The 12,251-nt window shown below is 38.8% G+C and overlaps 1 protein-coding gene across 1 annotated transcript in view; it reads left to right on the forward strand.

Moving 5' to 3' along the window:
- Positions 1-3,962: 3,962 nt before the first annotated feature.
- Positions 3,963-12,251, forward strand: part of LOC129360634 (tenomodulin-like) — a 66,178-nt gene continuing 57,889 nt past the window's right edge. Inside the window, exons 1-3 of the mRNA XM_055030961.1 lie at positions 3,963-4,366; positions 5,055-5,213; positions 9,221-9,355. Coding sequence (XP_054886936.1) covers positions 5,166-5,213; positions 9,221-9,355 — 183 coding nt within the window. The 5' untranslated portion in view covers positions 3,963-4,366; positions 5,055-5,165. The remainder of the gene's footprint in view (positions 4,367-5,054; positions 5,214-9,220; positions 9,356-12,251) is intronic.

A 12,251-nucleotide genomic window follows, 5' to 3' on the forward strand; every position in this document is an offset into this window, starting at 1 on the left:
CTCCACTGGTTTAATTTTGATGAACTCGATGAATACCACACTGGAGGGTTGAAAATGTATTTGGAAAAGAGCGTAATCTGAGTGTCGGTGAAATTTTATTGCTCCTGCTCTGCTGTGCCTTACTGAGAGTTTTGCACTCAGGAATCTGCAGGAGTATATCAGCACAATGTGTCAGACCTTTGCTACAGTCTGCTGAAGATCCAAGCCACTCCTGGGAAACACCAACTTCCTGTGCAGAGGTACACTTTCTTCCCACAGCCACTGAAGCATGAGGAGAATGCTGAAAGATGATGGATGGAAGTGCTAGGATTTCTTTTTTCTTCTTTCCCCTCTCCAGACCCAGTCAGGATCCCGTCCTGGCTTTTCGTCAGGAGTCCAGTGCGACCTGGCTCTCCTTTTCCATAAAACACAAAATGCTGCAGCTGCAGAGAAGACGGAGGCTGACAATCAGATAAAATCAGGATTAAATGTCACGTTTGTCCCCTGTGAATTCAACCTCGAGGTGGAAAAGGTAAACTAAATGTTCTTTAGTTATCGAACAAAAACGAAGCACTTCTTTTATGGAGACTTTCATGCACATTTTTACCAGTGATGGCCTCCCTTCGCATGAAAAGATGCTGTTAATGAATGTCATTGTGGATGTGGGGAATGTGTTGCTTATTCTCTCCCTCTCTGAGTGACAGAAGCTCAACAAGGTTTTAGAGGCTGGCTGAGAAATTTCTTTAAAAAAAAGAAAAGAAGCAGCAAACAAGGATCATCTTTTTTACAGCTGGCCATGGAAAAACAGAGCGAAATATACCAGAGGCTGCGCCTGCCTGAAGTACCACAAGTCATTTCGAGCAGAATTACTGTTATCTGCCGGAAAACAGTCTATTTATTTATTTAAAAAAAAAAGAAAAACAAAGCCCTAGATTCCAGCTTGGTCTGTTGGATTTGTAATGGGCCTCGCCGCTGTTGGTCGCAGCGCTGTGTGTTTGCAAAAGTGACAAATACAAAAGAGAAAAATTCCTTTCGAAGCTATCGGGGCCGAGGCATGACAAGGAGAGAGTAAATATTTTGTGATTCTTTCTGCTTTGCCAAGGCGGCCTCTATCAAGCCCCGCTCTAATCTGCGACTATCTGCTATACACTCCAGACTAAATTGCTGTTTATTCTATTCTGTGGATGTGAAAGCCGACGGCTGCCGCTGAATGCTATCGGGGAACGAGGGTCCCAGGATGCTTTCCACACTGGCTGCTGACACAACAACTATTCCTGAAAGACCCACCACTTGATTTGCTCGAGCAAAATGTCACGGTAATTGTGAAGATTTATATCAATGGGAAAGAGCTGACGAGGACCCGCGGCTATCAGATCTGACAGACCTAATATGTGCTCAAATGTTGCCTGCCACACTAAAGGCTTGCAGGTTGACCAATTTTACCTGGAATGCTCCACCTCAGCTGATATTGACCGAGCTGGTGGTTTTCACTCGGGCAAATCAAGTGTGAAGTGGAACCTTTAGGTTGTGAAATTGTGTTTTTAATAAGCTGGAATTACTTCACAGAGCTTTCATCAAACAGTTGAGCTTTTGCTTTGTGTGCCGTTTCAGATAACATTTACGTCAGCTGGCAGGTGGTTTGTGCAAACAGGCAACCCTTACACAAGCTATTCTTTGATTCAGATCTTTCCTTCCCTCGGATGAAATTAATTGTTCATTGTGCAAGTTTTAACAAAGGAGCAGGCAGAGCGCTGAGAAAACGTTGATGCTGATGTGTCGTTCAGCTGTCAAGTGGAAAATTTTAATGCATTTTTATCATATTTAAAATGGAGATGTTTAAAAAACTGTCATATATACGACAGTAAATGAGGGCTACTGTAGTTAGAAAGAAGGGGAAACAAATTAAGTTTTGGGAAAAAAGTTAGAAATCTAGTTTTGAAAACCAGAAATTTCCATGTTTTCTCTAGAATTTTTTTTAAATTAGAGGTTCTTTTGGGGGGGCAAACTCAGAGCGTTTCTTGTTTTTCCTAGAAAGATTTTGATATTAATCTAAAAACTTCTGAGTTTTTTTTCAACTTTCTATAAACAGAAATTTTATTGTTTTGTTCAAGAAATTTTCTGTGTTTTCTTAGGAAATGTACTAATTTTTTTTCTTTCATCTATAATGGACCTAATACTCCAGCCTAGATATTCATCATCATGTTTACATTCCCCCAAATTCTAGCAAATCTAAATATTACATCCCAATCTAAATATTAATTCTAAATGCCAAATCTAAATTTTAAATCAATATCTAAAAGCTAAACTTAAATGTTCAAATTTGACTTATAGAAATTGAGGACAAATGGACAGAAAAAGTTGTCAGTTTTGCCAATCTTCATAGTTCAATGGAAGGAAATTAAATTTCTGCATAGAAAAGTCAACTATAAACAATAATTGAAAACTAAATACCTAATCATGGTTTTCAAATTGTGGTGCAAGTACCTCTGACAGATCTTGAGTTGTCTTTTATGGTATGTGTAAAGAAATGTTCACTGAATTACAGCTAAAGGCAAAGCTAATTAAGGAGAAATTAGCAGAAACTATGACCCTGTCCACAAATTCATAAGGTCCTTAAACCAAATATAACAAATAAGAATTGATTTCCAATTTTTAGTCTTCAAAAAAAATACTGCAAATTAAAACTTCAAGTCAAACTACAGTATTAAATATCTGTGAGCACTGATCTCACAGCAGCAAAAGTATATTTAGTGACTGCATTTTTTAGGATGATTGATCATCTTATCCCTAAGGACAGAAAACATGATCAGTAAACAGTCTGAATCTGAAGTCAACTGAAAGTTATGAGAAAAGCTGATCTGTCAGCTGTTATATGGGAATGGTTGATCCGGATGGATGAAGATTATTGTTCTGGATTATTAAAATCCAGGACTCAGTGAGTTTAAGCTGTCGGAGAATCCAATATAGATTCATCCAATTACTAAAACATACGTTTTCTTCTGTTGTCGTTCATTATTTAAATTATTTTCAGAATTATTAACAGTTTTAAGGAATTTCTCTGTATATTTTAGGTTTATCTGTAAAATAAATTAAATAGTTTTTGAGTCCTGGAAGAGTACCAACTCTGCATCTTTCCATTGGCATGGTAATTCACCCACTCTAAATATTCTAATTCTAAATGATAACGTGACAAAGTCTCATATTTCCATTTGCAGCTTGAGAGAAAGTAACTCCAGGCCGGCAGATTGGTATCTGAGCGCTGCACAGGTCTGAGGTTGTTAAAGTTTGACTAGCTCCAGTTGCTGCATGTGTTATTCATCCCGCTCCGGTGCGAACCTTTAAAACCAGTTTACAGTTCATGCGCCTGATGTACGTGCAGCCCTTGAGTTAAGACTTGCATGAGTGGTTTAATTTTATCACATCACAAGGAGAACCGTCGCAGGCCGACTTGCAATATGGAATTTGGGAAAGTGAGTGTGCACTCACCAAGAATGAGGATCGTACGCTTCGTTTTTGAAATGAACCATTTTTTTATTATTACATTTTTACAGATACAGGTTTTTGTGGGGGAGTTTTCTTTCTCTATTGTGTCATAAAAGCTTCACTGAAGCTGACCTATAATCTTAATCCTTTCATTCAAATTCTTTGTTGCTACATAGTTAGATCCTTTCTACTAGAGTTCTGTTTTTGTTTACTCAACCACAGAGGTTTAACTGAGAAGAAAAAAGCCAGAAGTTATTTAAGCTCTCCAAGATAAAAAAAAAAAGTGTAATAAAAGTGTGTTAAAATGCCAACTTCTGCAAAATAAAAATATGTTACCACATCAAATTATCCTAAAACTGATTCCACCTTAAATATGACATTTAACCTGGAAAATAGTTCACAAAAATAAAGATTCTTGTCAGTGGGAAGAATGTGAAAATTTAGAAAGGCTGCGGTAACATGGTGTAGAGGATTTTGATCTTGGTTGCTGATTTTTTTTCCTAATTAAACACAATAAGACTTCTATCAGAAAGCCCTACGGCTAAAGGTAATCGGCTAACGGTTAACGGCTAAGGGTAATCGGCTAATGGTTAATGGTAAACGGCTAAAGGTAATCGGCTAATGGTTAATGGCTAAAGGTAATCGGCTAACGGTAAACGGCTAAAGGTAATCGGCTAACGGTTAACGGTAAATGGCTAAGGGTGATCGGCTAACGGTAAATGGCTAAGGGTAATCGGCTAACTGTTAACGGTAAATGGCTAAGGGTAATCGGCTAACTGTTAACTGTAAATGGCTAAGGGCAATCGGCTAACGGTAAATAGTAGATGGATGACCAAGGTACAGGCTTTGAAACTTTTTCTCCATCCTGTCTGACACTTGATGTTCTTCAGTGCACCTCAAGCAGGTAACGCCTTCTTCATTTAAGTCCTTCTGAAACCAAAACTTTCTCTCTCTCCTAGGCTGAGAATCCTCTGGTTGTTTTAAGAAGATACTCTCTGTGATAATCAATAAAACTTGTTAAAGTTCCTCCTTGGATTGTCGTTTAAGGTCCAATTAGTTGTGGTACCAAGAAGTTATAGACAGCAGAAGTTTATTTTGGGTGAATAGGAAATTCAGTAATTGGACACTGAATATTGAAAGGGAGTCAAAAGGTGGTTCAAGTCACACTCTATTCTTTAAATGTTTACCTCTAACACAAGATAATCGTGGAGCTTTGACTCTCCTTATTGGAGAGTCAAAGATTAGAGGTGAAAAAGTTTAGAGGTGAAACTAAATAGAAAAATGACTTATCATGGTCTCCTTTTTCTACAACAGCAATCAGGCTCTTTGTACACTTTGGAGAACCACTGTTATTATTTTCTGCCCAATCATTGTGTTTTCCAGGACATCAGGATGCTGGTGATCCACTGTAGTATTATTATCCAACTACAGTTTGTAATTTATTCAACAGAGGGTTACTTTTTCAGCCTGAAACGTTTTTACCACCTTTTAAAACGGGAGCAGGCCGGCAGGAGGGACATCTGCTTTGCCTTAATGGGTATCGCGACTCCTACAGTTATTCCACTCCATCCCAAACTCTCCTCCCTTTTCAGCGCTCTCCCAAATTACAGCAGAGGAATGAAGCTTGGACTCTTTGCCGTGCATTGCGTTGGTATTTTCCGCAGCTAAGAGGATCGGAAAGTTTCCTCCTGTGGGCTTGCATCATGGAGGCTCGCAGTCAATCCAGCAGTCAGCAACTTCTGTGGAAAGATGTGAGTACATTTTTCTCATTTTCCATTTGTTTGACTGCAGCCGATTAATCAGCTGCAAGGAGAACTTAAAAGGATATTTTATATGTATATTTTATTGAATCTTAGTTAATGAGCTTTGAAATATTTAAGCTCGTTAAAGCAGTGGCAGGTGGCAGAAGAAGTTCCTTGAAAATTAGAGAAGGAGAAAATAGTGAAACTGGAGTGTAAGATTCAATTTAAATATTTCAGTAGTCTGGTTTTTGGTGACTTTATTTCTTTCAGAATATCCATTGAGTTTTTCCCCCAGAATTATACGTGGTGCTGGTAAATCCTGGAGGGTTTTTTACCTTCATCTCCACTCTTTTGTTGTTTAATCCCGACCGTTTTAAGGTCTTCATGGTGTTCTTGCTTCTTGAAATGAAAGCTCAAAGGGAATTTTCTTTTCTCTCTTTCCTGCTATGAACACAGCAACAGGTATCAGCACAATATTATTGCTACATATAGGTGAATAAAAAAGTTAATTGTTTTATTGTGGCTTTAAGATAAGGTCACCAATACTGCGAGTACAAATGCAAGAAGGGTTATAAATAAGAAGTCACCTGTGGCCTGTTTTAGCTTCCACAGGAATTTAAATGTGGAAATGAGCCTGGCCTGGTGGGGTGAACCACAGCCTCAGCTTGCTGGCTACGTAGGCGAGTGGGGTTTTTTCTGTTGTTTTCTTAAGAAAGTGCTCTTTCTTGGCTTGATAACAACAGGAGGGCTCTGGGCACTTTTCCTCCCAGAGCTCAGGAAGAATTGCCTGGCTGATTCTGAACTCCTAAACCTTTAAACACTAGTTGGCGGGCGCTGTGCACTCAGACTGCTCCATCCCTGTCTTTATTTCTGTCCGATCAACCGTCTGTCTTTCAATCCCACCGTTTTCCCTCTGAGCATTTGATATTCAAAGAGCAGCCAGCAAGAGGTTTGTCCTCCAGTTAAGTTTCCACTGCTTATGCAACCTGCCACATGAGACTGAATTTCATCCACTGCTTTTTATTTATTTTTATTTATTTTTTTGTTCTTCCTCTTTGCTCACTGAGAAATTCAGAGTATGGAATTTCTGGCTTTCACCGCAGATGTCTGTTTTTTATTATTCCCTCAGGATTAATTATACTTTGATGTGCCTCACATTTCTGGCTGCTGACTTAAATACGTCCAATGAGGAATTGTCCAGCTTGGTTTCATCAAATGGAAAAACAGTAGTTTGACATTTTCAGTCTGCCCTCTGTAATGTAATCTCTGTCCTTCACATGTGGAAAATCGCCACTCCACCTCACATCTGAATTTTAAATGATGGATTGCATAACCACTCATTTAGACATTTTCAGATTTTGTGACGTTGCAGCCAAAAACCTCGATATATTTTATTGTTCGTTTTAAGCCATTTGTATGTTTTGTACTTCTGGTTGAGTTTCTAAAAACAGCTTAAATGCTGAAAAAAACAACACTTATTTGGTTTTTGGCAACAAGTTAATATTTTTTGGTGTCTGGAAAATGAGCCATTTCCAAAACCTTCAGAAAGTATCGCCACAAATCAGCAGGCTCTGGCCCTCCCCCTGCTGTTACCTAGCAACCCCAATGAAGTACAGCCTGTAACCTAGCAACGCAAGCAGAGTTGCAGGACGTTTAATCAGCTGGTTTTACCATATTATGCACTGTATAAGGTTGTGTTTTGTTTTTGAGAAAGAAAGAAAACCTCTTGCTGCTTTCTTTCTGGTTGTGCAGGAGGCTCTACTTCTGCTTTTCAAAGATGTATGTTTGTGCACCTGTTTTTACATGCGAGTGTAAATGCTGAGTGTGGCCATCAGTGGTTAATTTGGATTTAAAATGACAAGAGGTTCTGAAACAACCTCTTCCATGTAAAGCACTGTGTTCACCTTCCAGCCATCCCAGATTGGCTCAGTCAAAGCCCTGACTTACATCCTCTTAAAAACATGACGCAAACATTGATGTGATCTGAGCTTCAATTCTTTTTAATTTTTATTTTTGTGGGCTATTGCTTCAAACCCCAATAGAATATGTCTGTGGTGGTGAAGTGACAAACTGTGAGAAGCTAAAGCAACATAAATTTTTAAAGCACTGCATTATATTAAAACATGAGTATGTAAATGTGCTGGCCAATCTACAACATGCTTAACAACTGTAACAAGCTCAGCCACAATAAAAAAAAAAAATATCCAAAGCTGCTTTATCATCACTTTAAAAGACACAAAGATAAGCAACAGCAATTTTGCTAATTGAACTCGGCCCCTCTTTTTTTGCGTATCTACTTTTCCGTTGTCCTCTGAGACCTTCACATGCGGTCCACTGTGAATGAGAAGTTTTCATTTTCTCCCCGCTGGAGCTCCTCTGGAACAAAAGACTGTCTTTATTAATTTGTGACCCTAAGCTTGGGGAATAGTTGGCAGCGGGCAGAGTTTTAATCCGAAAGGAAGTTTAATAAATGTAACCTTTCTTTGACACGAGTAGATTTGTATTATTTTTTCTATCTGAGCCATTGCATTTTTTTTTTTTTTTTGAGTGGCCCACATGCAGGACCTACAAATGAAATGCAGAGGTGTCCGTGTGAAATAAGATCTTGCAATATGTTTTCACAGACTGAAGACAGAGTAATATTTAGGTTATTTTTAGGTTTCAGCTGGAACAATCTGGTTAGGGCAATGCTTCAACAAATACACAAAAGCTTAATTTCTTGCTGCTTTTGTCACAATAATAGGAAGTAAAAACAAAAAAAGGGGGGGATGGAGGTGGAGCTTTTCAATTCTGACACAAAACTGAGTTAAAGTGAAGGTTTGACATATAAAATGACAAATTATAGGGACCACATGCATGATAAAAAAAAATAATAATATGTTTAAAATTAAACGCAACCCTAAATAGAAACAATAAGATAAACTGGGGACAGTATTGTTATCCCCTATCAAGCCAGGAATTTTTATCTCAATCACAAAAACTCTGCACAGAAAGGCAATGCAAGATTACAGGCGGAGAAAGACTGTAAAGTTTTCTAAGGGCAGTTTGTGTCCTGCAGGCAAGTCCTTCAGCCAGACAACACAAAACCAACCACAGCTCTCAGCCTTAGAGGCATTCATGATGCTTAGAGAGTGCAGGGCTACGGGCTACAACCCGACACGCATCCTTCAAACACAGGATCTGCTTGGTTCCAGGTGCTGGTTTGCAGACATGCTGATTTTATTTATCGTATTTTCCGGACTATAAGCCGCTACTTTTTTTCCAACGGCTAATAGCCTGGTGCTGCTTTTCTGTGGATTTTTCTTCAACCACCAGGGAGTGCTTTAGCAAGAAGTGAATCACTGGAAGTCAAAATTATAAATCAAAGAAGAATCTTCCTTCTGCTGCGTCCTTATGGAAAACCGAGAGCAGTGGAGATACCAGCGGCTTATTGCCCGGTGCGGCTTATATATGTTTCCAGTTTATTTTAAAACTTTGTAGTTGTGGCTTATTGTGAGCTCTATAGTCTGGTAAATACGATACCAACATTTATTAGCACCTGTTCACACCGCCAAAATCTAATTAGATCTTTCAAAAGCATAAGTAGTGCCTCCTGCACAACCAACAACAATGCAGCAAGGGGTTTCTGGGTGGTAAGTCAACAACAAAACACTGATCTTTTCCAGCAGCCATTGTACAGCACATACAGCAGTTAAACCAGCTGACTAAATGTTCTGGAGCTCCACTTGGGTTGCTTGGTGACAGGCTGGGCTCGTCAGGGTTTGCTAGGTAACGGCACAGTGGCCATTGAATGTGACTTAAAAATCGGTAGGTTTTTGAAACGGCTCGTTTGTTTTTAAGCGGTTGAGTTGTTTTTTATGAGCAGTTGAGACCCAAATGGAAGTATAAAATAAAAATGTACAACATATGAGTTTTGAATAATAGTTCCCCTTTAAATACATAATCGTTTTGATTATTTCAAATGTTTTGAAACATTGTGGTCGTATAAACAATTTGCAAGCCGCTGCTGTTTGCAGGTGGAGGCAGAAAAACAGAGGAAGACCAGATTTCACAACTTCCACTGGGTGGCTCTGGTGCTGGCTGTGGTGTTTCTGGTTCTGGCCGTCTGCATCTTCAGTCTGATGTATCTGTGGGGCCCCAGCTTGGGAAAGGTAAGACTGAGAAACATAACTGAGCCTTATTGCTACTGGACCTGAGGTAAATGTGCTCTTCATGATGGATGAAAGACAACCTGAGTTTCCACATCTGCAAATCATCCAGCTCTCATCAAAGACAATAAAATAAGTAAGAGAGGGAAGCGGGCGGTCACACAAGCAGCCAGGGGCGGTCTCTGGATGTCGCGCTCCTGCAGATTAAAACGTGTGGACTTCGGGTAACAGCTGTTGGTCTTCGTGTTTTGGCTGTCAAATCTGTAATTTTTGTGAGTTCTTGGCTCAAACCACAAACCACTTTTAACGTCTTCAGAACGTTGGACTGATGCACTTATCTACTTTCTGCTTGGATTGTAAACATCTTTTCACAATGGAGGGTCCTGGTAACTAAAAGCTGGTCCTAATTGCTGTTGAACAAAGTGGCCACAGAAGGACTGGAGCCTCTTGGCAATGTAATTGGGATAAACTCTTGTCCAGGCAATTCATCTTGTGAAATCCAATTCAATCGTGCTTGATGGAGAACATTTTTCGCTCTCCTCCTTTTCCCCCAGACTTTTCCCAAGAGGCCAAAAGAGCTAATTTATCCAAGTTGGAAGGCGGACACATCAATAATCTCACATCCAGGAATTGGATGCTGTGTAGGTTGTGGGCCGGGGTGGAAAGAGAAATTATTAAACTGATATGATGGCTACAAACGAAACGCAGACATTTTAGAGCCGAATTTATAAGGCTGCTTTGTGTGCACAGTAAATGTCAAGAGATGAGAAGAAGGGCCTGCGGTGTCCTTGGCGTTGCTTGTTTTAATGCCAATATCATTGTTATGGCTAATAAACATTAAATCACAATCGCCTTATTCGTCTCTTAGGCAAAAGATTCGGCTGCAGAGAGCGCCGCCTCAGCTCAGGTTAGCAAAGGGTCACATGCACTTCCTGTCAGGACGGCGTTGTCCGCACGCCCTCCTTTCAACACAGATATGAATCACCTTTGAGCCATCTCCTTTGTCCTTGTTAAATATTTCATGCCGGAGGCAGAGCAGTCATTATTTCCACTTTAATAAGCTGTGATCATTCTCACGTGGCTCAAAATGTGTTGATGGCAGAGGTTGCCGGGGCGATGAATATCAGACCTGCAGACCCTGGGTTTTGCTTTAATGGGGCCTTGAGGGGGAGGCTCATTGTCTGGTCTCTGCATCAGAGAGCGAGACAGATCCACTCAAAAAAATAACAAAAAAAATCACCTGTATGTCAGATGGAAACTTCACAAAACATGGGAAAACCGAGATTCAGTATGAAACAATATTACAGATTTATTTGGCTTTTTAAATAAATCACACTTGCATTCAAAACAAATTTTAACATGAAAGGTAACCTTGGTAAATTAAAAATATATAGTTTTTATGTGATGATTTCAGTAAACAAGGAAAACAGCTATGCAAACTCACCTTTAAAACATTTTATGATAACTGGTTGCGCCACGCTTGGTGAAAATGACACCAATTTATTTTGAGCACATTTGCAATGGAAACGCAGTTTTTGTTTTCTCCATTTGTTCAAAAATATTTGAGCCGCATTTTCTTGCATGTACATCTTCTACTCTGTAAGTCAAATAAATTTAGCCAGTTTTAGATTTTAAACCTAAATGAATGAGTTTGTGAGACATAAACGCATATTAGTAAGCTGTGTTAACTTTTTATTCATTTTATTAAACCTTAAAGAGTTGAATAAACTAGAGTTTTTAGGTGAGCACTTTAAAAAACTGAAAGAAGAAAAAGACAGGGATGGGACTGATTTCCCAGAATGCTTAGCGGCATTCTAGAAGTGTGTTACATTAATCTGACTCTTGTGTTTCATTAAGGTAAATTATTATTTTAATATCCTGTTCACACTAAATGTTTTTGAGCAGAATTCATTGTGATGTTTAATAAAATTTATTATCATCTCAGATATTTTGTTCATGCAATTTGAATCAAGAATTCAAAGTATTCTAAAGTAAAATAAGTAACATTTTATTTTGATAATGTGAGTAAAAATAACAGAGAAATGTGGCTCTTTTACTAGGCGAGGTCAGTTTCTTCTTGCATATGGTGAAATAATACCCAATATCATTTGGCTTAAAATGAAATTTTAATTTAAAACACAATTCAAGATTAATTAACTTAAAAAAAATGTTTGGACCAGTGGTTCCCAATTTTCTGATTGTCTTAAATTGCATTTTCAAGGAAGCAGGTGAACTTTCATTTTCAAGTTAAAGTGTTTACAGTGTTTTGGATCTTTCTGTGGTTCTCTGGAGTCCTAAGGTATTAGGAATGATTTTGAAACCTTTTCCAGACTGATTGGTTCTGATAACAATGTTTCTCATTTGTTCTTGAATGTACATTTGTACGCTGTTGGTTTTTGACATATTGTTGCCTTCAGGTCCAATAAGTAATCAGGCAGCATTTGGCTTGTCAAAATGAGTTTAAAAAAATGTAGCTAATCAAATTTAACGCAGAGTTGGGGGATTTACTTTTTCACCTGGTTGGTGTGGAAACTGTCATCTAAACAATTATTTTAGTCTTTCTGCGGGTTAGCTTTGTTTAATGCTCTAAAACATTTTGGCATGACAGAACGCAAACATTTTTTAAATGTTGAACGTAACACAGCCATCCTGAAGGTTAACAGATGGATTGCTGCAACTGATTGATGGTTCGCTTGCTCAGTTTTGGCAGCCAGCACCTATACAGCATTTATTGATTCAGCAGCTAATCCTGAGCTGCATCTCTACATGTAAGGAATTAGGCCAGTGTGTCATTCAAAGCTGCTTGGAAGAGGTGTGTGTTTTAAATCAGAGAGACGCTGATAACCTGAACTTAACATGAATAAAGAGCTAATATCAGCATTCTCAATCACGTGCAGAG

This window comes from Poeciliopsis prolifica, unplaced genomic scaffold, assembly GCF_027474105.1.
Source record: "Poeciliopsis prolifica strain line A6 unplaced genomic scaffold, Auburn_PproV2 SCAFFOLD006, whole genome shotgun sequence".
Lineage (NCBI taxonomy): Eukaryota > Metazoa > Chordata > Actinopteri > Cyprinodontiformes > Poeciliidae > Poeciliopsis > Poeciliopsis prolifica.